Source organism: Dermacentor albipictus, chromosome 4 (assembly GCF_038994185.2).
Source record: "Dermacentor albipictus isolate Rhodes 1998 colony chromosome 4, USDA_Dalb.pri_finalv2, whole genome shotgun sequence".
In the NCBI taxonomy this organism is placed as follows: Eukaryota; Metazoa; Arthropoda; class Arachnida; order Ixodida; family Ixodidae; genus Dermacentor; species Dermacentor albipictus.
The window spans coordinates 149,151,853-149,178,571 of NC_091824.1; the positions used below are offsets into that span (position 1 = coordinate 149,151,853).

A 26,719-nucleotide genomic window follows, 5' to 3' on the forward strand; every position below is an offset into this window, starting at 1 on the left:
CTGTGCGCAACTTTCGGGATTTGCATAACTAACGCTTCTCCTTTCAGCGGCTTCTGACGTTGTTGGAGGAACATATGGTTGGCTGCCTCGCACAGTTTACATACAGTCCTTCTGCGAGGGACTAGAGCAAGGAGAAAGTTCTGCGAAAAATACCGGTTCCAGCCTAAGTGAGTTCTTTGCATTGTAATTTCTCATTTCTGGCCCTGGACTGGTCTAATAATTGAAGTATACCGAATATGGATACCAACTTAAACATTGTCATTATCACTGACAAGCGCATCAAGGTGGGCTAACCAACGATGTCGAGCCATTCACTAATTGCTGTGGGGGCAAAGAAGGCTCCATGTATCGGCAGTTTGTGTTCAGGCTACGTGTTCGAGTTCTAGCAGATCTAATTATGACATGAATTCGACACGCTGAATATCCCACTTCGTTTTTCATTTTTTCGGAGAATCCTCGCTCGTTATTTTATGTTCTTTTCAGATGTTCAATTATGTATTGGTTGAAGTTCTGCTTGCCTCATTGACTTTACTTATGCCGGAGACGCATAAACGAAACCTTCATGTGAAAGAAGGCAGTGCGAAGCGAAAGGTTGGGAGTGGTAAACGCTAAAGCTTCATGTAAAAATAGAAAGAAAATGACGATGACAACCTAAGGCAGGTAATTAAATACTTTGCCGAAAGTGCAATATAAAAGTAAGACAAAGCAGGCGTAATATTTATTTTTTTTATATGATATGCGCCTTTTTGCATGCTGTCCTGCACGACGAACTGGCGGTGACATGTTTTAATACGTTTTAACACTGACACTCTATTCACAATGTTTAATACTAGGCACGACACTGTATTCACAATTGTCTACTTGGACGGCAAAATGTGTAACCATAGAGTTCCATTAAACTCGGACGTAGATCATGTCTTCTTCTGCAAGCACATAGCTAGCATATACAATTATCAAACTTGTTCACTGAAAAGCTTTAAGGGCAGCTTTTATAGAATAGCGAGAGCTGGACACCTATGGTCCTTTAAAACAGCTGCCCTGAAAAGCTTTGTGTCCCCAACACTAATGCAAAATTGAGGTCAAAATTTTGATCAGAAGCTGATTTACTTTTTCATAACCATGTGTCTTTTTCAGAAATGCTACGGATTTTGAAAGAAGTTTTGTTTATTTTTGCTGCTAATTACCTACTTGGCAGTGAATATTCGGTGGCAGCATTAAAGATCGACGGGTCTACCCCACTGAAAAGCGCGGTGGAAGGGGTATCAAGTGTCGTGAGTAAAGCGGCATCTGCTTTAACAAACACGTAATTAACTTTTTCTCCCGCTTCCGTTTCGCCAGGACCAAGTATAAAGAGAAATAGCGAGAGAAAAAATACATGGTTTGATTAGAGTTTTTAAGGATACAGTGAAAGTAGTGTTCACTGGTGCCAGCCGCACAAAAAACCGATGTGGCATGAAAAATAATTGGTCCTTGGTGAAATAGCGAAATATGCAGTTTCATCGTTTCTTTCTGCGAATTAACGCGTGCGTCTTATGTGCCAACGCACTCCAAGGGATGAATATTGTGTACTTTGTGCTTGCATCAAGTTTTGTGCCTTCCAGATACCAATGTTTAATCCTAATTTGAAGCTCTGCCAAGCAGTCCTCGTTGTATGCATTGCTATCCTCAAAATTTGATAATAACTAATTTTCCTACTAGTTCTGCATAGCCGCTCACAAAAAGAAAGTAAAAAAAATGCATGCGAATTGAACAAGCCGATGACGTTCTGTAATTGCAACGTTCATGCTGCACCTCAAGATGTAGGTGAAGTGCGCTAGAACTTCGAAAGAATACCTGGACCAGTGCCAAATTAAATCTTTGGATATCGGCAAATTGGAGAGGAAGTCTTAAAAAAAAAACACATGCTCGAGAGTAACACGAAGCTCGTGAAATTGTGTTGCTCCCGTGCGATGACAATTATTTCTTTCATTTCATTTTACGAGTGTCAGGAATGACTTGATTGAGTATAATTGACCGCATCGTCTGCGTCAGGTAGTGGCGCAGGACTCGGAAGCTTTCAATGAAATACGCTGTCAAATTTTCGGATGGTAGAACTGTAATCTCAGTCCACCGAAGAAATGCTTACGACATTTGAAATGATTTTAGCTTAAGTCGAAGGCTTATCTGTTTGTTTCCCGAGTCGTTGTGGTAGATACGGTGGAAGATATCCATTTATTAAATAGCAGCTTGCTTAGCGAAGCCTCGAGAAAAATTGCTTATCGTGGCTGCTGCATGCGTCACATGCGTTGGAGAGCACGCGGGAGCGAGTAGAGAGATAGCAAATGATAAATAAAAGGTAGGGAGGTTAACCAGGACTGAGCCCGGTTGGCTACCCTACACTGGGGAAAGGGAAAAGGTGACGGAAAGATTAAAAGAAGAAGAGAAAGTCCACTGGGGATATCGTTCGGTCACTCAGTCCGGATCACGGACGCTGACTCAATCCTGTAGCTTTCAAATATCGCAGCAGCGCTTTTGTGGCCTTTTGTAGCTGCGATATGCGAGGTCATGGTACCAAGATCTTGTTCAAGGGGAACGGTTTTCTATCTAACTGGTTGAGACCTGTGCAGAGATCTTGTCTGTCGTTTTCAATAGATGGGCAGTAGCACAGTAGATGTTCTATAGTTTCCTCGACACCGCAGGCATTGTACTCGGCGCTATCCGCCATTCCAATCAGAAACGTATATGCATTGGTGAATGCGACGCCCATGCGTAAGCGGCACATCATTGTTTCCTCATTGCGCGGAAGCCCTGGTAACAGCCGCAGTTGCACAAATGGATCGAGGGAATGCAGTCGATGTTCGGTGAATTCAGGGGTGTGCCCCTTCTCCAATGTCATGCGGTGCGCTAGCTTGCTTAGGTGTCGGGCTGCGTCAGTCCGCGATAAGGTACAGAAACAAGGGTTGCTCCTTCGTGTGCTTTCCTAGCAGCTTCGTCAGCGAGGTCGTTACCGGAGATACCGCAATGGCCAGGCAGCCACTGAAACACGCCATCGTGTCCTTTCGCGATCGTGTGATGGTGCATTTATCGAATCTCCGACACGAGTTGTTCACAGGACCCGCGACGAAGAGATAACAGAAGACATTGTAAGGCCACCTTCGAATCACAGAATATTGCCCACCGATTAGCTCATTGGTTGTTAATATAATCAACGGCACCTCGGAGGGCAACAAGCTCCGAACCGGTCGATGTTGTCAAGTGCGAAATCTTGTATCGGATGCTCAGTGATCGTGATGGTATAACCACTGCGCCGGTGAAGCTGGTTTGAGTGCAAGAGCCATCCGTATATATGTGGACTCGGTCAAAGTAGAAAGTGTGCAAACAATCCAGAGCTACTTGCTTCAAGGGCAAGGTAGGCAGGTTGGTCTTTTTTCTTATTCCTGGAACCGTAAGCCGCACTTGAGGCTGTTTTAAAGACCACAAAGCTGAGGTTTAACCTGCTGAGGGTGTGAAGCCCGATGGTAAGGACGCACGATGGATGCTGACCTTGTTGGAGAAGGACGCCTGTGGTTGTCGTTCTGGCAGGCAGGCAAGAGAGCTTGAGTGCATCCGTGAAACTTGACGAACATGGGCCCTAAACGTTTCGGTGCTAATGTAAGTCGTGATCGGATGGTCTTGAGCCATTATAATGGTTCCTGCTGTTGAGGCGCTCCGCAGAAGGCCTAGGCAAACACGTAGTGCCTGCGCTTGCACGCTCTGAAGTTCTCGAAGATTTGACTTGCATGTTTTAGCAAGCACGGGAGAACTATAACGTAGCAATCCGATAAAAAGTGCTCGTTATAACTGTAGCATGGAGCCCACTGACGAACCCCATGTTTTCCCGCCGATGACCTTGAAGACATGGACAATAGATGTGAGCTTCTTTTTCAAGTGGGCAACATGAGGGCTCCAAGAGAGATTGCGTGCGGTCCACAGTGACAACCAAAAGCTGATGATTTATCCATTGATGCATACTGGATAACGAGACATCCCTTTTCGCGTAAATGCGACTAACGCACATTTTTCTGTTGAGATCGTAAGGCCTTGTGTGTGAAGATAGTCAGATGCCTGTGTTGCTGCTTTCTGTAGCCGTGCGTGAACCTGCAGGCGAGTGACCGCTGATGTCCAGATGCAGATGTCGTCGGCGTAGATTAAGACACTAACTGTTTCCGGTAGAGATTCGGCCAGCACAAGAAGCGGGAGGTTAAAAAGAATAGGGCTTAGAACCCTGCCTTGGGGAACACCTCGGCATGTGTAGTGGTTGGTAGTCGGACCATCTTCCGTACTTACGAACAAGGACCTTTGTGTCAAGTAATTTCTTTTCCATCGATATACTCGCCCGCCTAATTCAATTGTCGAAAGTGCGTCTAGAATGATTTGATGGTAAACGTTGTCGTAAGCGCCTTGAACGTCACGAAAGAGTGCTACTGATAATCGCTTCCGAAATGTTTGCTGTTCTACAGATGATACTAGATCGATGACACTGTCAATCGATGAACGAACGCGTCGAAATCCCGCCATAGAGTCAGGGTAAATTTTGTGGCGTTCGAGGTACCATTCGAGACGCATGACGATCATACGTTCTATGAGCTTTCAAACGCAGGTGGCAAGAGCTATAGGCCGATAAGATGCCGGTTCGAGCGGTTACTTTCCTGCTTTTAGAAGCGGTACCAGGCGGCTGTGTTTCCATTCTTGGGGGACGACACCATTTTGCCATGAACTATTAAAGAGGCTGAGGAGTTCTTTTCGTAGTTGTCGACCTAGGTGGCACCGAGCAGTATATGTTACGCCATCGGGTCGTGGTGGAGACGAACACCTACAGAGCGCCATAACAGCTTCTAACTCTTCCATAGAGAATGGAGCGTCCATACTTGCATCTCGTGGACCGGGGATGTTTCCTATAGCCATGTCGGGGACTAAAACTGTGCCGCCAGCGACTTTCCCATAAAATTGCAACGTCTATCTCACGACGGTTTTGATAGAGAGTAAGGGGGTTAAAAGGGTGTCGTTGCTGGGGACTTGAGCAGAGACTTCATATACCCTATGGGGTCGTTGCTGGGGACTTGAGCAGAGACCCCACATACCCTATGGCGTCGTTGCTGGGGACTTGAGCAGAGACCCCATATACCCTATGGGGTCTCTGCTCTGCTATGGGGCAACACACGGAAGAATGGCTTGCGGGGGTCCAGGGAGTCGCAAAAGCATTTCCATCTTTGATCCGATAGCTTATCCATTCGGCGTTTGATCTTGTTTTGCACGCGCCGAGGTTCTCTGAGGTCAAGAATTGACTTCGTGCGCCTGTACCTCCTTTCAGCTCGGTGACGTAGTGCACGAAGCCTTTCCAATTCAATTTAATTCTCTGCACGCTTTGATGAATGTGTGATGCAGCATGTACAATCTTGCATTGCGTCTGCAATTATGTCTTCTAATCAGCGTGCGATATCTGTCTTGCATGTGTCTTTTACACGATCCTGAAAGGCTGACCAGTCGATTTGGCGAGACACAACCGGTAATGCGGTGTCTAGTCCATCGATTCTCACATAGGTCGGAATGTGATCACTTCCATGAATTTCAATATTAGTGAACCACTGCATGCTCGAAGTCAGGCAATGTGACACCAATGTCAAGTCAAGGCAGCTGCTGTACGTTGTTCTTCGCAGAAATGCCGGGCTTCCGGCATTTAGAAGACACAGGTTGTGGCCTGATGCAAAGGATATTAGTCACCTGCCCCTCGAATATGTCCTGGAGCTTCCCCATATATGGTGGTGAGCGTTAGAGTCCGCTGTTATTATCGAAGGACCGGGAGTAGCAGCCACAATATCTCCTAGTCTTTTGCTATCAAACTGACTTGTTGGGGAAAGGTCTGTAGCATGTCCAGAAAAACACGAATAGCACTCACCAGAGAGCTGATCATGACAACAACTTGTTGATCCTGGTCCGACAATTTATCAGGGACAGACGAAGTATCCCTTGCTGTAGAATTTTGATTTCGCTCAGCAGGTTGATGTAGCCTCGGGAGTTCAGGCCAAGCGTCAGCAGCCGTGATGTTCGATGCACCTTTGTCCTTTGAGCTGACTGTGTTTGGCCTGGACGGAAGAGTGGGTCGTAGTGTACGTGGCTGGCGTTCTGCAGAGGCTTTGGAGGTTCTTGATCGACGTCGGTGACGTGATCATCGTCGCTTAATAGATGCTGCAGCTTTTCGGTGAGGCGAGTTGTCTCTAACCATTTTCTTCAATATTGCCATTTCCTTTCGAATCAAAGGGCATTCCTTCGAGGATGCATCGTGAGGGCCGCTGCAGTTTGCGCACTTCAGCACACTGACCTCGCACGTGTTAGTGGTGTGGGGCACAGTGCAGCGAGAACAGATGGTAGTGTTATTGCATACACTACTCACATGGCTAAGCTTCATGCACTTCCAGCATTGTAGCGGTTTTAGTATAAACGGGTGAACTACGTGTCGGAAGTGGCCCACTTTTACATGCGATGGGAGGGATTCGCCCTTAAATATGATCGTAACACACCGTGACGTGCCGAGACGAAATGTGTTTGTGATGGTGATGTTTTCTGTAGGTGGCTTGATTAAGATCGACAAGTCGGAGTCGACAATGGTCTCGTCAACATCGTAAATTACGCCAGTACTTACTTGCTTGCCCTGCGGAATATGAGGGCGGACTTTCATCCCGTCAAGTTCCATGACTTTGCGCAAGGAATCCAACGCAGCCGCGCGTTCTACGTCAATCGCTAGGACGTTCTTAAGGGTGTTCACTCTGATGTCTTTGATTTCATTCTGAGCCAGCGCCTCTAGATGTGAAGACACGGCTTGCCTGTTGAGGCGTCTCAGGTTGTCAGTGGCGAGAACTGGTGCGAACAGGATGGTGAGCTCCTCGGTATTGCGCGAAGATCTCACGGTGGACTCACTCGAATTCTATGATGCGCTGAGAAATTTTCGATTTGCTTTACGATTCCGCGCCAGCTCGAAGGTGTTGTCACAAGAATATTCACTGTTGACATAGTACTGCATGGTGTCATCGCTGTCAGTTCCGCTCTCGGTGCCGTTGCGCTTCCTGGAGGCAACCGCTGCGGGCACTGCCGAGTCCGGCGGACGCGCGTGAGATTCCATCTCCGTCGTAGTTGAGGAGGGAAGAGCACTTCAAGGCAGAGTCTAAGAAATTCAGAAAATAAGTAGAGCTGGAAGACTCGGCGTTCTGCCTGAAAGGCACTTCTTCTTCATCCGTGAGCGAGTAAGCTTTAATTAGGCCAAAGACACAGGAATGAAACGGGCTCAGAATAGTTAACGTTACCACTTTATTTCTCATTGTGCCGCTATCTACATGCACATATGCTTATCATTTTTCCCACGACAAACATCATACATCGGCATTGTACTCGTTACATCACTGCACCGACGGATTGAATGGTTGCATTCGCGTGAGCTGCAGTTTGCAAATCTACATAGCTTGTGAACGCGGTGGTGCATAAACGTAAACATTGCATCACATTAAAGTTGTCACCTGCGTGGTGGATTTATATTACGTGAAGTACACATTGCACATGATGAAAGTTAAGTCAATTGTGCGCATTACTTTTATTTGTACGGCATTTAATTATGTCCCTCACAAAAGCTTCACTTCGCATATCGATACCAACGTGTGGTGGGTTTCCCATAATTTTTTTAACGAACAATCACAATATCACAATTAATTTTAATTGACGTCTCTTTATGCTGCTACACCTAGCATTGTGTCTTGTTACTTGTTTTTCTGGTGAATTGCATTGAATTGTGAGGTTTTATGCGCCAAAACCGCGATTTTATTATGAGACGCGCCGTAGTGGGGGACCCGGGATTAATTTTGACCACCACGGGACAAGGGCGTTCTCACATTTCGCCCTCATTGAAAAGTGGCCGCCGCGGCTGGGATTTGATCCCGCGACCTCGTGTTTAGCAGCGTAACACAATATCCGAAGCCATCGCGGCGGGTCTTTTTTCTATTCTTACGCATTTTACCGCTAAATATTTCTAATTTCTGATATATTTTGCTTGAGCTCTGTATTTTATGTCTCAGCGATGTCTTGCTGGCACCGCCGCGTTCATGCTGGCCTTGCAGCGTGACTTGCAGCCTACTGCACTCTTAGAGATGGATGGAGTATTGGCTTTTGTGACCCACATCAGTATGGTCATCAAAGTCAGTATGCTGAAACACTCAGTATTTATTGATCCTTTTTGCTAGCTCTTACGAGTTGCGCAAACCTTTTCGAGTACCCTCTGTGACGTTTATATTATAAAGAAAGTTCTCTAATAGGAAAAATCAGACTTGAAGGATATGGAAGTAAGAGTTCGTATTACCCCCATTTCTGCGGGTTCAGCAAACTACATTTGGAGAATGGACTGTAAGTGTGAAGAAGGGTTCGTAGATGGCGCCACGATGCTGCACCGACAAAGCTGGGAACACAATCTAGGGCAATTGGAAATTCAAATAGACAACCCGCAGTCGTCAAGAAGAAAGGCATAGAAACAGAGACGGCAAATCGCAAAGGATGGAAACTAAACTATTCTCGCAGATTCATAAACACGGCAAGAAATCACGAGAAAAAATTTGTACTATAACACACAGGACAGTGCCTTGCTTTTTGATGCCCTAACTTGCTGTCTGAGGACAAAAACCTGTAGGCGCAAATATCCGCAACACGATGAAGTATGCGGCAGCTGCAGCGAAAGTTCAGAAACGACGCAACTCATTTTAATTGAATGCCAAGACATTCGCCATGACAAGATTCTATAGAGTGTTCACCTTCCAGAAGCAGTGGAATTCAAAACTAATGAGAGCGTTAATTATTCAGTGGTCGAGATAAGCAAGAGACGCTAGAGTACGGGTAGAAAAAAAGCAGGAAATAGATGAAGCCAAGTTTGTTACCAGCATTGTTAACTTTAAAATACCGATATAGAGGTTTTAATAAGAAAGACAGAATGTATAGACAGGGATGATGCTAAACTGCAACAGGTGTATACAGTAAAACCTTCTTAGCTCAAGCAGGCTAAGTGATCATTTGTCGCCGCCCCATTTTCAATCATTATCTTCGTCATTGGAGCCTCCTAGATTTCTTGGCTTGGGCGTAATTCAAACCTTTTTCAGATGCAGTCTCTCTAAAACAGAGTTCTGTACATGCCAAGCCGCGCATACTAAAGTGGGCAAAAATAGGGGTTGGCATTATATCGAAGCAACTCGTATACTTATGGTCATAATAATAGAAAAGGGGACTACTTTAATGATATTCAGGGGGTTCAGATTGCAAAGAAAAAGAAAAAAAATAATTGTTGCCGTTTTATTGCGCTTGGTTGGCTGTATTGACCTTGCGTTCTTGGCACGCTCTCACCTTTGACATGTTTTTCCCCTTCAGTTCCCTTGCTTCACTCTGGATTATATAAGATGTGCTATCCATGCCGTTAAAACAAGCTGTTAGTCAGCGCTTGTGTGTACGTGTCTCCCTTCGGGTGGTCGTCTGCTTGCGCTGTTACCCATATGTTTGAAGATGAACACACTCGCCCAATAAGTAGTATTGATGACATGGGTCAAAATCGCCAGAGAAAGAATTATATCGTATGTTTTTCTTCCCATGAAGATTACCTTTATTATGTTTTCTCAAAAAGGAGTGGTCGTAATTCAATTGTAAGTCTGAAAAAAATCCGTACTGTGAAAGTTTTATCGCCTTGCATCGTGCGCTGTATGCAGAGTACATGCCTGCTGCTTTTACTGAGGTGCTTATTCTTAGGTTTCTGCCTTCGCAACGCCATCGCATTGTGACAGACGTGAAGTTTGGAGGTCACAAATTCGCCGAGATTTTCGAGGACAAGAACGATGCTGGTTCTCTTACGTGCAATCTTCTGGGCAACAGGTGGGTAGTGACGCAATTGTAAAACATCGTTTCATGAAAAAAAATGTGATGAAATTCAGTTTTTAATGAAAGTTCGCACAGAAGAGAGAACAGGAACAGTTGTGATTAAACTGTGCTGGGAATTCTCCTGCGATATGGGTATGGATTACCAAGTGCCTACATTTAGTTAAAAATGGAGGGGCATCAGCCCAGAGTACTTCAGCCGCCATATTTACTGCCGTGTGTGAAAAAAAGACCACCTCAGTATCATAAATGTTGAGCACTTCGTGTTAGCTAACAAGGAAGTGTTGTGTTATCAACCAAGTGACCGACTGATTTGCAAACAGTGCTACTGACACAGCCTCAACTGGCACGTGCACTGTTGAATTTCACAGCGATTCTATTTTGCCGGATATCTTGTCAGCTGACCCAAGTGTCATTATTGCCATGTGCTTGGGAAGCATTGAAACGCTCGGAGCACTTTAATCGAACTTGTGAACTGAAGGAGCAGGCCCTCCGGCGCCACACAGCACAGAAGTCGAAGCAATGAGCCTTGTCGTCATTGGGACGCGGGTAAACCAGCAACAGTTTTAACTTTCAGTGTGATTATTGGAAGAGCGGCAGTCGTAGTTGACAGGACACTGTTGTGCACTCTCTATTAGAGTGCACAAATAATAGAAAAAGTGGAAATTTATAAAATACTCACACTATTTCAGCGTCAGATGTTGAATTTTTGAGCTAGTAGTGCTAATTTTTTATCCTTGTTTCTTATGCACTACCTGTCGAGCCGTTATACGAGCTATACAGTATTACTGTACATTTACTACATTTGCCGCTCTTCTCTGCATCGGGTATACTTGCCATGGCGACATGACTTGTAACGGTGGTTTGAACTACTAACTTGAATATAAGAAGTAAATATGAATACTGTTGAATTTGTTAAAGTGATTGTGTACGTTTGCTATCGCCGACTTGCTTCTTTAATGACTGGACATGACAAGGGAAATGAAATCACGGTGTCTTCATATAAGTTACTTATGTACTATGCCATGCACGCACGTGGTGCGCTTCAAGTGAACGTGTACTTCTAGTTCCGACAGTGTGTGTACTCTTCCGACAGGATACTTATAGAACATTTGTTGAAGTTCATCCCAAGCGCGCTTGTCACTGACGTAACGATGGAAGAAATGGAAGTGTTCGTGGACAAGTGCGTCGACCGAGAGCCGGAGACAAAAAGATCCTCCCTGTTGGATTTGTTAGGCACCACACTTCAGAGCCTCCTGATATACCCAGGTAAACGTTGCTATTTTACTCGTGCGCACTGCATTAACCAATATCGCGCGAAATAGCGCTGACGCACAAAACTGCACGTGCAACTACACGAATGTGCACGTAAAGATGCACACTTCGGACACCTCAGCGTGGGAATATTTCTTTTTCTTTGCACGAACGCTTTTGGAATAAGTAAAAAGAATATACGTGCAGCTAATACGTACGCCGACTGAGACGGCAGCAACAATTAAGAACAAAAAAAGTACAGCTGCATTTGAAGAAAAATTGCGAAACAAGGTTCTTTGTTAGGAAATAATGTTTAGCTAGAAGCTTTTGTGACCGCTTTTTTCTGTACCTCGTTTGACATAGTTCCCGCATTGCGGCTTTGAACACCCGTTTCGTGCTTCCTGTAAGAGAAATGTAATGCCACAGTCTATATTATGCCGTCTACCAAAGGGCATTGAACTCGACAAAATCCATTGAGTTCCACCATAAAACAGAAACAGCATCGACAACACGAATGGTGAAATGCGGGCATGTACGCAGGAGCAAAACAGTGTGATGATTGAAAAAGAAAAAAAAAGGGAGATGCGGGACGTGACAGCGCACCGAAAAAGAAAAAAAAGGGGAGGGGGGGAGAGAAGCACAGCTCGTGTCTGTGCTAGGTTAGCCCTTACAAGGTAAGTAATGCAGTGAAGTTAACTAAAACCGGGTTAACCCTTGCAGCCCCTAATTACCAGTGTAAGGCTGGCAAAATTCAATTCCTTCAATAAGAAGTTCAGACTTGGTAAAGTATATGAATAAAAGTTAAGAGCAGTGCCCTCTCATACCAGCGACATCATATTGCGTGCTTTTAATTGGAAGCGAGTTAAATCAAAACATTTTCAAAAGGCACATGCTTGATTATTTTTAAGATGCTTGAAACAGGACTGTTTTCAAGCCGGATAATATCTGCAAAAACTAAAAAGAGAACTTTCTTTTGTGAATTTGACCCCAGGGACAGAAGCATTTACGCTAGAATTGTTCCTAGGAAGAATGTCTTGCTTCCTGACGGATCCACAACACCTTCGCTGAGCTGTCGGACGCGGTTATGGCTTCGCAAAAGGCCAGACTGCAGAACACGGCGGCGGGCAGAGCCATCCTCCACCGGACCGGAACGGCAACGGAGCTCCGTGCCCTCGATGGGCAACGATCACTCCCGCCTGAGGTCAGAGGCAAGATCAAGGCGAATCCGGTACCGAAGCACATGAGTCACGAACTCCATAAAGGACGACGCAAGGCTCGCGTCGACAGACAGCGCCGACAATTCAAGGGTGACCCGTACGTGACGTACGTGGACGTGGCGGCGTACCCTGTGGGGGGCCTCTTCGCGGTAGCCGCCGTGAACGGGAGAGACAACTCCTTGACTCTCGCGGCCTCCGTGAGGGCAGAGACCCCAGCTGCGGCTGAGACCATAGCCGCGGCGCTGGTAATAAAGCAAGAAGACAGGGTAGGCAGGGAAGTCCATGTCGTTACCGACTCGCAACAGGCCTGCCGTAACTTTACGAACGGACGAACACCGCTGCTGGCAGCTCAGATTCTAGGCCCGAGGCTGCAAGAATACCATCAAATCACGTGGACGCCGGGTCACGCGGGTCTGGAGGGGAACGAAAGGGCGAACGCCCTAGCTCGAGCGCTAATCAACCGAGCGGGGCAAGACCAATCGTCTCATCAATCCCCACCCTTTACCTTCATGCCCCTGCCATCCAATTATTGCGACCGACTGGAGATCCAGCGACTCAACCGCAGGATTTATCCCCCGCCTCACAAAAATCTCAGCACTGAAGATGCCGCAGCTCTCCGACTTATACAGACCAACACATTTCCAAACCTACACAGATACAGTAAAATGTTCCCACATACATATCGCGACATCTGCCCCTGGTGCGGCGACACACGCCCTACACTTTTTCACATCTCTTGGGGGTGCGAGGGCAAACCTCAACACTTAAAGACGCCTAGCACGTCATTTGAGCGGTGGGAGGTACAGCTGACCGGCGATACCCTGGCGGGACAAGAAGCTCTCGTCCAGCAAGTACGTCGAGCAGCCACGGCCAGTGGAGTCCTGGAATGAGGACCCCACCCACTCGACCTCAAGAGCAACCACCTCGGTGGTCAAAATAAATGTTTTTTCTCTCTCTCTCTCTCTCAAAGGCGGCAAGACAATGGCTGAGCGCATTTATTTACGATAAACATTGTGACGATGGCCCCTGATCTTTTTAACGTTGGCGATATTGTTTGGGAAAGCTTACTTGTTGCAACTTTGTTGCCAGGTATATCTTGTGATTCTAAATAAAAGCATTGTGCCTTAAGATGTGAATGATACGTTTTGATTGTGAAGAGATGGTAAATAACATATACAAACACATGCGTGGTGTACTAACTTATTATGAATAATTTGATGGTCATACAGGTAAAAGGTTGAACTCTATACGGCAGTCTCAACAAAAAGAAAAGACTACGCCTGGTGGTCGAATGAATAACTACATTTTGTAATGTCATTGGCTTTAAGAGAAGCTGCCATGCCATGCCGTCGCAAGCGTGTTACTAGCGCTTTAGTTTCAGAGAATATAAATCAGAATTCAATTTTATTATTATCGCATCTTGTCATTACAGTTTCTTAAATAAGGAATGAGTTTTCAGAGTCATAGACTGAATCGGCACTCCTGTGCATAGTAAACGTTAAGTAGTTAACGTGACTATTAGCAGCACTAACAGAGCAAAGTGGTACATGCTGAAAAATACAGAAATATAATATATAGAGGACCAAGTTTGAATGCAAAAGGAAAAAGAAATGAACTAATAAAAATCTAACATGTTTAAAATTTCAGCTCCCGTCGTTGCATGAAGTTTCGAATTCCTATCTATTCTTCTTTAGGTTAAATATTGTTGTTCCTGCCATGGTTAAAAATATCATGTCGAATTCACAAAGCTTCTCATTCGTAAGCACTCTTTGTCATCAACCTTCCACTTTCGCTAATTTTGTGTTCCGCATAAGCGAATGGCTAGAATTTGCTCCTACAAACAATTCTAGCGCAATCGCTTTTCATGACTGCGGACACTGGGGAGGAACACACAAGGCTTTGCGTTGGTAAATGTTGTTTACCACTCAACGATGACTTCGCTAATGATATGCTCGATATCACGATATGCCAGTATCTGCTCTTAAGAAGCAACATTAGCTCGGCGCCAACTCCGATGTCACCTATCCGAATACATCTAAATTACAGGAAGTCTTTTATGAGACAACCGCCTGACGGATTTGAATGAAATTTCTCTCATTCGCGAGAAAAGGTAAATTATAGCTACTGTAGGAAGCATAATTTCGACTTGAGCATGTAATTTAAAAAATGGTGTAAATCGACGTATAAAGAAAGAAGCGCCAGGTTGAAAAATTTGTGACTCCATATCAAATACCGATATTGTGGTTCTTTAAAGTGCATCTGATAGAGCGTCTAAAGAGGACAAATGTGTTTTAATAAATTACAGCTCACGCGAGAATTATCAAATGTTTACAAGCGTCTTGCAATGTCCTACTCAGAAATTAGTGTCATACTTTAGAGAAATTTAATTATATCAATTTCGTGGGCTTTAGTTGAATTTTGGGTGCAGTTTACAGAATCGTAATGTTTGTAATGAATTGTAATGTAATTGTAGTTGTAATTGTAATTGTAATTGTAATACTTCATTTCTGGTTTTGGAAGTTGTAAACTTGATAGTCTCGTTTCGAAAAATTTAGCAATTTTCAATATTCTTTGAACCAAATCAACGGCCTAAAAATTAATCTCCCAACATCCCTAGAAATAACGTTTTTATATGCAACAAACACTACCAGAATCGGTGCAGTGATCCCCCCCCCCCCTCAAAAAAAAAGATGTTTCGCCTTTCCTATGTATTATTATAGGTTTCGCGGGGCTCTTACTCGGCCACACTTCCAGCGTAAGAAGGTTTTTGTAATTGCTGGCCTTGAAATACATGTATTTATGCAATGTGTTATTCTAATCTTTTGCTATTGCACATATTGTTTAGGTTGATGATATCATTTAATGTTTATTTGAGGTTAATATTTAGGTTTTTTATTGTTGTTCCAGTTTATATATATTACATAAGCATTATCGATATATTGTTTATGTATTAATGCTTATTTATGTTACTTAAATAAACAGCTACATTAGCACATTTCGTGACAGCGCTGATAAATGCCCCAAATCAGGCCTCATAGTTGTCATTGAAGTCGGCAAGTGCTGAATTCTTTTTTTTTTTCAGGGGTAAAAACAAGAAAAGAAAGAAAGAACGGTATGCCTTTGCGATGTGTGAAGGCACTGTTGTCACAGGCATAGTATTTCCGGGGAATATATACTGCGGTTATAAGCTTTACTTTTTACTAATCTATTGAGACTTGTTTTTCGTATTTCACGCACATAGGATGGAAGCAAAATCTTTATCTTATGTGCTGCGCAAGAACACGTGCAAGAAGTAAAATCTGATGCTAGAAAATTTGCCACGCAGGTACCAAATGGTGTGGGGCTGGAGACATTGCCAACGGCTACGACGACTTGGGGAGGGCCAAAGAGATTGATATGTGCTGTCGCGACCACGATCACGCCGATGACAAAATATTGGCTTTCCAGACAAAGCACGGAATCAAAAATTTTATGTTCTATACAATGTAAGCTTGGCGTTACCTTTCCGAAACGCGGCAAATTCCGCGTTATAGGAATAATCAAAGAGAACTGGACATCACCTAAAGTTTGTTTTAACCACAATTTCTAGATATTGGGCGATAGCGGAACGGACGATTAGCTGAAATCATTTATCAAATAAGCCACTATTGAAGGTTTAGCTAGCAACGTAATGAAGATATGTTTTCCATCGGATCTCGCATGGTGTATCTTCCGGCATTGACGAAACTATCCACGAAGGACAGCCACGCTGTTGTAATGCGCACAGTTTCTTAGAATATTACCTAAAGAGAAATGTGGCGTCATCGTCTATGCGAGTTTCCAAGTGTTCACGCTGCCACTATGGAAATCTATAGAAGTGGGTGTACGACGCTTGCCTCGAACTTGGCTTGGCTTAAAATGTAATAATTCCCACAGAAATGGAGCGTTATTAGAATAACTTAATTACAAGTCCTTCTTTACGCCTAATACACCTTTACTCATTCGTTATTTTGGTGGCTCACTCACGGTTTAAATAGCAACAGCGTGAATAAAACAAAAACAATTGATTGCAATTAGCACACGCTGAGCGTAAAAGTTGAAGTTCTACCAAGTTTAACGGGCGCCGGTCGTAACCACGTCTGATAAAATTCCACAACAGAGCATGAAACAACAACAAAAAATAGGAAAAGAAAAAAAAGTAGAACAACCATTTTACGTGTTTTAAAGAAAAGTAAATAAAATTTTAGACGCTAACTTTGGTAGAAAATCCAACGATTTCGACAGACGGAAATTTGCTGGGCATCTTCTAGGTTTCTTGGCAGTCCGAGAGACATGTCAATCGGAAGCGACCGCTTGGGGGCGATCCCACCCATATTATAGCCTGACAGCGCACGCTTGCCGTCTAAGTAACTGTAAGATAATTTGTGGCCACACCCTTTACAAAAATTGAAAAAAAAAATTACGAACTTGCAAATATTTTTACATTTTCCATACTTCATTTCGAATTTCTGGATGGTTCTGCTTCAAGTTGATACGAAGTCCACAACACTGTTATAGAAATTTGCTTTCCCCCTATGGTTCTGATATGTATTTTTCCTGTGGCGCTATGTGTCATGCCGTGCCTTCTTCTTGTCTCTTCCCTTTTATTCTTTCCACTCTTTTAGTAGGGTACTGGGGAAGCGAAACCTTTACATAATACCGCTGGTGGAGAGGTGGGGGAAGGTCTCTTTATCACTACTACTACTACTACTAATAATAATAATAGTAAGAGAGAGAGAGAGAGAGATTATAAACCTGTTTTGGAGAGGATGATGGTTGGTTTCCTAAGGGTTTGGAGCACACGAGGCAGCCGAAACTTCGGAATCCTTGCGCTATGGCAGGTCGGTTCATTTAGAAACATTGGTGCGATTCACTCCGATGTGTCAATCGTGCATATTGCACATGAGGCATTGGGCTGGATACGTACAACTGAATACATTATAGGAGAATCTTCCCTTTGGAAAGTGGAAAAACGTCCATGTACCGTGCATTGGCTGCACGTTAAATATCGCAGGCGGTCAAGATTAATCCGTAACTCCCCACTACAGTGGGTCTCATAAACGTGTCGGTGTATTGGCACGTTAAGCCCCAGAATTTCATTTTAATTTATTAATTTTGTCATAGTACAAGAGGTACAGTGGGAATCAGATCAGTTCTGTCCTTTTCTTTACGGTGATGTACGCACCTCCCTATTTCTATGACACAGTACTGCATGTTGTGGGATTAGAGCTACGTAACATTGACCGACCTTAGTGATCTCATACTCCCATGTCTAAGTAGGCTACATTCATTTATTTAGAATCCACAACTTTATAGAATCTTTTATTTGTAGCTGCTTGGCCAAAGGCGTATTAGACTCGTTTTTTTTTCGTATTCGCGGCATGTTATAACACTTTACTACATCAATATATTTCAATCAGATAATCTTGGTGCATCACGTATATTTTTCTTGGTTGTTTTGTGTCAAACAGTCTCAGTTCTTTGTTGCTGTCGTTCAGCAGGACAACGTCCAAACACTTGCCCATTACTCACGGGTTCGTCGTCGCCTTCTACCATAACTGGCTCCCATGCCGCTCATCATGCTATCGTTGCAATAATTACCCTCCCTCAGCAAAGGCGCTTACTGCATTGATGACCCACTGCTAGTCGGTGCGGTTATTTCGGTGTCAAATTCTTTTCCTTAATATATCGCCAAATGAAAACACACCTAAAGCGGCGCTCAAATTTCGCATGAGGGAGTATTGTAATCGTCGGGCATTTTTACATCGCAAAGGTGCTACCGATCAAGTACCAGCAAAAAAGGAAGCAGCTGAAGATGTTTTGCAGGTACACACTGACTTTCTCGAAGAACAGTTCGGCGGCATAGCTGAGAAGGCGTAGACAAACTTGGAGGTGCGGGGTATGTTGAATGTGGGTCTGTGCCCATCATTCTACGTGCAGTATCTGGTCCAACCCGTCCCCTTAACCCGTCCTGGGACAAAGGATCGGCAAACAGGTGTACAAAGCTACAAATTAACCAGTGTAAATAAACGATGGCGCAAGAAGGCATATACAGATGACTAGCGCTATACAGTAGTCAGCGCTTTGTAGTGTGTCGCACCAAATAGCCCGAATTAAAGTACTCCTCAGGGGTAAAATGCCTGAGACAGGTCGGCCAACGTTTCGATAGGTGGACGTATCTTTGTCAAAGCCGGCCTTGTTATCCATGGTTTGTTAGATTTAATGGGCTAGAAGACGGACGTCATCTGATGTCGCTGGTGGAAGCGGCTGTCTGCAAAGAAAGCAACTGAAAAGAAGAAGAAAACTGCCATTTCGTGTTTCCAGGCATAGACGTGGAAAGGGCTGAGTTTAAGAAAGAACGGCAAAAGCGGGGAAATGAAAGCAAATTGATGTATAAGAACCTCACACGTAATGAGGAATTGCGGAAATTAAAAACTATTACACTAAGTGCCCTCTTCAGGAATGAGACTCTTGTGGGAAGTAAGAACTACTATAGGTTGAGCTTATTCCAGTTGATAACGTTTTGTGTTAGTGGTAACGTCCTCACGTTAAGTCTCTTTTACACTGCACCAACAGCGAACTTTCTCTTGGTTCAGGTTACGTTCAGGTTAATGCATTTTCAGGAATATACGTATATTGGTTCGACTTCAGCGTCACAAAAAAAGAAACTGTGTCCGATGTGTGTGTGTTTGTCTTTATGAAGAGGGTATTCTCAGGTGCTGCGTTTGACGTTTCTGGAGCGCTTAAGAAATTTATTTAGAGTTTTGCTGAACAATGCTTGCTTTTGCACCAGCATACCCACGCAAAAGATTTCAAAGGAAGCAATAGAAGCATACAAACACTTTCTTTGATTGTACTGGCCTACGACATGAACATGGGCAACAAGACAACTACGATGAAGAACATCCCCAAAAGAATGAAAGAGCCCGTATATGTGATTTCCTCCATTTTTTTTTTTACTTTCCAGGACAAACTGCGACGATGATGAGAAGTTCTTCGACTGCCTTATCAACTCGAGTAATGTTGTTACGGCGTCCGTCGGCATCACTTACTTCGATGTGCTCAGAACCAAGTGCTTCAAATACGGCCATCCTTTAAAATGCACCAGTTACAATCCGTAAGCGTATACGCGTTCATTCGATTGCGCTTCGCATGTCTCGGACGTCAGGATTGTTAGACTAACTCAATCCTTTCTCACGTTATGGCACGGTAATGCTCTTACAGCCGCCTTTCATTATTCTTAAAAATCAGAAAAAAATTATCTTCTAGGCTTGGGGCACACGAATTTGTTGTGAAATGCCTTGCACAACACTAAAACGTGACAATAATATCATGAAAGTGCCATATTAAATATGCAGCTCTGATGTACAAGTTTGCTTTAACTGCAAGAAAAACAGTGCCGATGGAGCTTTTTTAGCGTGCCACTTAGTTTGTTAACAATACAAACATATATACATCGAAGCGTGGAAAGTAACGAAGAGTTATCAGTAACCTCTTTAGCCAGTTCATTGCGAAAGATTGCTCACGCTAACCCCTGTGGGGCTGCGCTGGCCTTTTCAATCATTCATCGTTGATAGTACTAGACCATGGACTAACTGATCATTGGCTCGTTAGGCTGGAATCACTGGTCTGACGTGAACAGCGCAGCCACGTAATTACGCAATTTCTTCTCTTCATCGTCACATCTCATATGCGTTGCTTTAGTAAATTCGTATTGTTATCACAGCACCAATAATAACTGCGGCAAGCAAGTACACTCAACTGGATAGAAGTTTTGTTGATATTTTTTGTAATATCTTGACTATTGCGCCTTTAGCGCAGCATTAAGTCTTTTGGCAAGTTTTTGTCATACGTTCGAGGGTTTGCAGGTAGGGACGAGACTGTCAGTCGACAGAAAGTACTAAGCTGTCTATAACCTTTACCACGGGAAAGGTAATTCCGTAAGTTACCTCCATTTCTTTACTCTGAGCGTGAGTATAAAGCGAACGTGTATTATGACTGCTACTTTCCACCAGTTTCCATTCTGAAATAGTATAATACTTTTCAAACTATACGTTCCGGTTCCTCAAATGAAACTGTCGGGTTCCGAGAAGGTGGATTATTTTGTTACATTTGTTATGGCATCGGAGTTAGGTCCTCATCTGCAACTGGAATGATTATTAACATCACGCTCCAAGTCAGCAGCCGTCATAATGAAAAAAGATTGTAACGCTTTCTTCTTGGTAATGACTCTCACAACAATCATCTGCAATAAGATGCACGGTTTATAAATAACGTTCTTTTCAGGTTTCGTATGCTGCTGCTTCGTCCACCTTGTAAAAACCAAGAGGAGGACACGTCTCAGCCTAAGAGATGGAGTGTCGAGTACCCGCCGAATTTTTTCGAGGCTTTCGTTAACAGGAAGAAATCCGGCCTTATGAAAGTGTTCTCGGCAGGCACCAGAGGATGATGACGCGGAGTGTTAAAACTGATGATGCCATGGAACTACCTACCGAAATACGCGTAAAAATTAAATCTAGGAGTTTGCAACTCCTAGATTGCGGCCACAGATGTGCATGAAGCTTATGTCTCCCGTACCTTTTGCGCGAGTATCACTGGTGCAATTATACTAAATATGCAGTCATTCTAGAAGCTCATTTAGCCATGAACTAGGCTGCACGCATTGAATCCCCCAAGTAGCTTTGACATTGGCGCTGTAGAATATACGCTCAGGTCTTACGATGGAAACTCCCTGCGGAAAAGCATCCCATGATGATTAAACAAAACAACTGACATATAGCGTGTTGCTTAAAACAAGGCGGGGATCTCTATTCGCTTCACATTAGGTGAAATACTGCGCAGAATGCAGTGCCGGAATCTGAAGCAGCATTACATTACTTGCTTCCGCGAAGGGACGTGAATTTATGGTTAACGTATATAATGCGACGACAAGGAGGCTTATGTTCCGGTTAATAAATAATGTACGAGGTATGGCTAACAATGACATGAAGAAATAGTCGTATTCAAGAAAAAACTGTTGAGCGAAACTTGATCTTATGATCTTGTTCTCTAGCCCATGCGTCATTGGATAACATGCAAACATGGAATCTGCTGCCTTGAACTTTGAAGGTGTGACGTCAATGCTCGAATTTCACACTGCGTTTGCACTTCAGGGCTACAGCACGCGGCGACTTTTTTTTTCTCCTACAGCATAATTTATAGTGGGCGCTGGAGCACAGGCGCTGGGCTTCCGTCAGCACATCTCTTATAATGTACCGGCGCAAGTGTTTCCTCCATGTGCAAGCCTACTAACATTGTGTGCACATCCACCTAGTTTTTATAGTTTTATAAATGCGTTTTTTTCTTTCGGGCTATTTATTACGTACATGTTATCTCATAGTTGCTAGCAGTACCTGATGTAATTCCGTACCAGGCGGCAACGACAAGCACTGACAGCACCGTAAATGCAGCTGCAATGTCTCTATATCAGCAGTAGTATTTCAAAAGCGGTCGGTCATAGCATAAATGTACAATGAAACTTTGCGATCGGAGCTGATATTTGTGGAACTTTATACATCGCTCTCTGTTAAGAGTTTATGAAGGTGATGCTTGTTTTGCGAAACCTCTTGTGCTTTGCTGACCGTGGCTGCTGTTGCTGTCGTCCCAAATAACTCTCTCTCGCCCCCCCCCCCCCCCAGACAGACACACACACACACACACACACGCACGCACGCAAGCACTCACGCACGCACGCACTCACGCACGCACGCACGCACGCACTCATAGAGAAAGTTAAGCAGATCCAAAGCACATGCAGGAATCAATATGAAGCGAAGCATTCGTTAAGAGAGAGAGAGAGAGATAAATAGAAGAGAGGAAAAGCAGGTACGTTCACCAGACGCACGTCCGGTTTGCTACCCTGCACAGGGAGAATGGGATGTAGGGATGGGAAGAGAAAGAGATTGAGCACAGTTTCGCCCACATTTGAAGGTACGCATCGACTCTACAAACGGTCGCCAAGAACTGCCCACTTGAGTTACTGCAATAAGGCTTTCGTTGCTTTCTGTGTCATCGATGCTTACTGCCACTGTCCAAGGATCTTCATTTCTGAAAATCGCCTTGAGTGAAATGCTGTCTGGAGAGGTTCGCGTTCAACGTCGTACCGGAGACGGAGACATAAGCTGTCTCCGTCTCCATTTCTCCGAATCGTTTCTATTGTTCCACAAGAGTCGCACATGGGTTTATCACCCATTGAGACGCAGAACGAGTAGGCCTTTATAAATGAAACCCCTAGCCAGAGGCGCCACAGCACTGTCACCTCAGAGTGGGATACGTTTGATGGCACTTGTATATTAATGGATGGATCAAGTGTATGAAGATGACACTTCGGGAGGTTGGGAGAAGACGAATATTTCTTTGTCACAGTGGTTATGGAAATCTATACAATCACGAGTCAAGCAAAATATTGATCTAAGAATGTTAGAGCGCTCCTGTTCAGTTGTGCAGGGTGGGCACATCACTGCGCTGCCAAAGAGAGACGAACTTCCGATATTGTAACTATTGATAAACAACAGCAACAAGTATATTGCTGACGCATAGGCACATGAAGAAAAAAGAACGATTCAATAAGAGCTATATTTAATAAAGGAAAAATTAGACATCCACCCAAACGTGGGAAATTGCTACAAAGGAAATCCATACTGGTTGCCATGTGCCACCTTGCTGGCTTCCGTAGAACTATTACGTCAATAGCTATATCTCCTAAATAGCTGCTATAATTTGTAGCAGACAAAATGTCCGGCCACGGTTTTTAAGCGTTTTATTTGTATGTTTGCATTCAGTAAAGCCGGAACCTGGGAACTTGAAGCTATACTCCGAACAACCGAAATGAAAACAAAGCACTTGTATTGTTATACGCTAGGGCATTTACAAGATGGTCGCGACTTTGCTTGGCCTGAAAGGATGGGTGTGACGACAGCAACGGTTACATCAGTAAATTAGACTTCTCTCGATGTGGCTATGAATGATCCTGTGCTTTTTACTTGGCTTCTAAACTTAATATAAGAAATTCGTCGTCTTGCAAATAAAAGAAAACAGACAATTTTTAACGATGTTACACTCAATCCGCAACCGTGACAATGCGCTTGAACGAACAGTCGGTGTTAAAAATGCTCTTGGCTGCATACAACTAGTGGACAAGAAACAAGCACATGACTGCACGTACCGCACTTCTGTATAACAAATTACTCGCATATGTTGGGCTAAGGTTGTACGTACACCACGGTACAATCAATAATCCATGCCATATACCTTCTATGAGAGCGTATATCTTTAGCGAAGCGCAACTCATCTTTCACGCCACCGCGAATGGCCCATGTGTCGCTGCGCAACGTTTACAGCTGTGAGTTGCAACCCGTGGTAATGGGGCACGTTTATCAAGAAAGGAGGTTGAGTCATTTAGTCACAATTGCCCAGCCTTAAAAAAAAAGAATGTGACAGAGGTGCACTGGGCATCTAGTATCTTTGAGCGGACGGTGAGGGGCAGCAGTGGCGAAAGCTATAGTCGAACGTGTGAAGCTGCATAACATCTTCAGTTGCTTCCTTTTTTGCTTGTACTTGATTGGTAGCACCTCTGCGATGTAAAAATTCCCCGACGATTACAATACTCTCTCGTGCGAAATTTGAGCGTAGCTTCATGCGTGTTTTCATTTCGCGATATATTGAGGAAAAGGATTTGAGACCGAAATCACCGCACCGACTGGCAGTAGGTCAGTGCCTTGAGCGCCTTTTCAGAGGAAGAGTCTGTATGGCAACGCTAGCTGTCTTACTGTCGGAATAGGGAGTGGTTTAACTGTCGTTACCTACTAATAGTACTTATTATACTCAGCAACAGCCGCGACAAATGTTGCCAGCACATTCGTGCACTTTTACACAGCTATTATTGCGTAATCTATGTTTAGTAATGACGATAGCAGTTCAGCAATCTTGCAGACTTGCTCCAATCAAGGTTCCGAGTAAGCCCATTGGCGTAGGACTATCGCGACGCAAAAAATAGCTACCAGCCTAAAATTTAGCATACATACGAAGCAGGCAAGACAAACATCAGTATCATTCATATCACTTTCTTCATCCGTGTACTCTTCCTTTTTGTTCTTGTTGCATATATTTCCTAGTTGAGCGTCCGACAGAACAAAGAACCTTCTACACTCTTCCTTATTTTGAATCTCAACTGCATAAGGTGCGAGAACTATAGCATGTGATTTATGGACTTTTGTCTACATTTACTGTGAGCCATATCTGCTAGAATTAGGCACCATAATGTGCGTTGGAACTGCTAGAGATATCATTCAAAAGTGGTAAGTCTTAGCCGTGTTGCTAAACATGAATAATCGGCGTTGACTCCGAAGTCAGTAGAATCGTACAAAGGGCATACGAAGTCTCGATTGCCTGTACTGCCACCTCTTTGCACTGTGAAGAGACAAAGACAGGTTAAAAAGGAAAAGTGACAATTGCTATCACCATTCTGAAAGACTTTGTAGTTTTAAAACATTACATTTAACAAGGCAGTGGCAATGGGAAATATCTTGAAGTGCACCAGAGGACACAATGTTTAGCACCATAAGTTTCTGGAGTGGTACATCTAGCTCGCGAAGGTTGGAGTGTTTGCTTTGACAACGAATGACACTTTTGCCGAAAAATCTGGGATTGAAGACACAAATTCGCACCGTAAACATCGTTTGTTCGCAATCGCAAAGTCGCGCTTATTGCATGATGCTGACGTGGAACGATTTTCCACAGGGAGACATCCATCTCCAGGGAGACATCCACAGGGAGACATCTGGGCGTCTATTTCACACCGCAATTGCCAAAACCATCGTCGAGACATCTGAGCGTCTATTTCACACCGCAATTGCCAAAACAACTTAGGGGCTGCAGTGAGTGCAGCTTGGTCGGCGCTTAAATTAGCCGCTAGACTGACCACATTTTGTCTAATTGAATCAGTGATATTCGCGACTAAGGTATGGCTGACATCGGCATGTTGCATTTTGCGTGGAAATACCTGCAATGTGCCTCGAGCGCACCGCCGCGTGGCTACTTTGCGTGTATTCCCGGGCTTCTTTCACGCTCGGATAGACACTTTTACGTATCATGTATTGAGCAACAGAAAGTTGCATCAGGAGTTTTACAGCGAAGCTGTATATAGCTACCCTCCGGCGGCGGTCGATGTCCGTCCGTCAATACTCATCGCGTCAACAAGAAAAAAATTTCCTCTCCAGTTTGTTGCGAATGCACTGTAGATCTCAATATAAGGTATAGGTAGCTCGGAAAAAATTATGCTGAAATTGTCCGCTAAGACGACTCCACAATTATGCCAAGTATCATTTACTTGTCGTTATTAGTTAGTTCACAGTGGAGTTGTATATCTTACAGAAGCCCCGTCTGCGGTCAACACATGGCCGTCTACGGAGGGAGTATGGTTACAGAAAACGATAACCTTTTTAAAAAATCAAATATATACCTAAAGAAATTATATGAAAATTAGCCGGAAAGATGACTACAACATAACTCAGAGTTTCATCTACGATTCATAATTACGTAGTTCACAGTGAAGTTATATATATTGTGGAATTTCTGTCTGCCATGCGGTGGTACTTGCACTTGTCAGTCCTTCATAAAAGAATACAAATAAATCCCTCCACATACAGGCAAAAGATGTATTCGTTGTCTGTGTCCTTCAACAACAACAACAACGACAACAACAGCAACAACAACAACAACAACAACAACAACAACAACGACGACGACGACGACGACGACGACGACGATGACGACGACGACAATGATGACAACAACAACAACAATAACAACGATAACAGTGCCTATATATACATATCGATGCGTCGATTGAGGTAAAACATGCCACAGCTTCGCTGCTTGTCCTTCACAGATTTGAAGGGCTGACAAATTTTTCTCGTGCTGCTCTACAATTTTCTGATTGACATTCTTCATCTAATCAACATATTCAAGAAGTTGAATAAGGAATTGAAACTAATTATGTAATTAGGCGGAATGCAATAAATGATCTGAGTTGGCCCAATAACTTTCAAACGACTCGTTCGTATACCTTAATATCGCTGGCTTCAACAGCGACTAATCCTTGTGCTCGCTGAACCCGGCCGTCATGTGTGCGCTAGCATGTTGTTCGACTACGAGGCGCATTACAACTTTATGTGGATGCATCGAACTCTATCTTTTACTATTATATTTTTGTATTTACGAAGGTGATTGGCATTGAATTAATCGCGACTGCCGTGTCAACGTCTGGAAGGAAACAAATACCG

The 26,719-nt window shown here is 43.9% G+C and overlaps 2 protein-coding genes across 3 annotated transcripts in view; both read left to right on the forward strand.

Annotated features, from left to right (window-relative positions):
- LOC135902197 (uncharacterized) lies at window positions 1–26,089 on the forward strand. Of its 2 annotated transcripts, XM_065432169.2 has the most exons (7): window positions 1–167; window positions 1,135–1,303; window positions 9,784–9,906; window positions 11,006–11,178; window positions 15,706–15,865; window positions 19,366–19,515; window positions 20,685–26,089. In XM_065432169.2, the coding sequence occupies exons 2-7, from the start codon at window positions 1,137–1,139 to the stop codon at window positions 20,845–20,847; spliced, it is 936 nt and encodes a 311-aa protein (XP_065288241.1). In that variant the 5' UTR covers window positions 1–167; window positions 1,135–1,136; the 3' UTR covers window positions 20,848–26,089. The 2 variants fall into 2 exon arrangements, with proteins under 2 accessions (XP_065288241.1, XP_065288242.1); XM_065432170.1 differs by lacking the exon at window positions 19,366–19,515 and having other exon boundaries at window positions 25,176–26,089.
- Window positions 1–26,719, forward strand: part of LOC135902201 (uncharacterized) — a 92,986-nt gene that overhangs the window by 42,241 nt on the left and 24,026 nt on the right. The window lies entirely within an intron of this gene.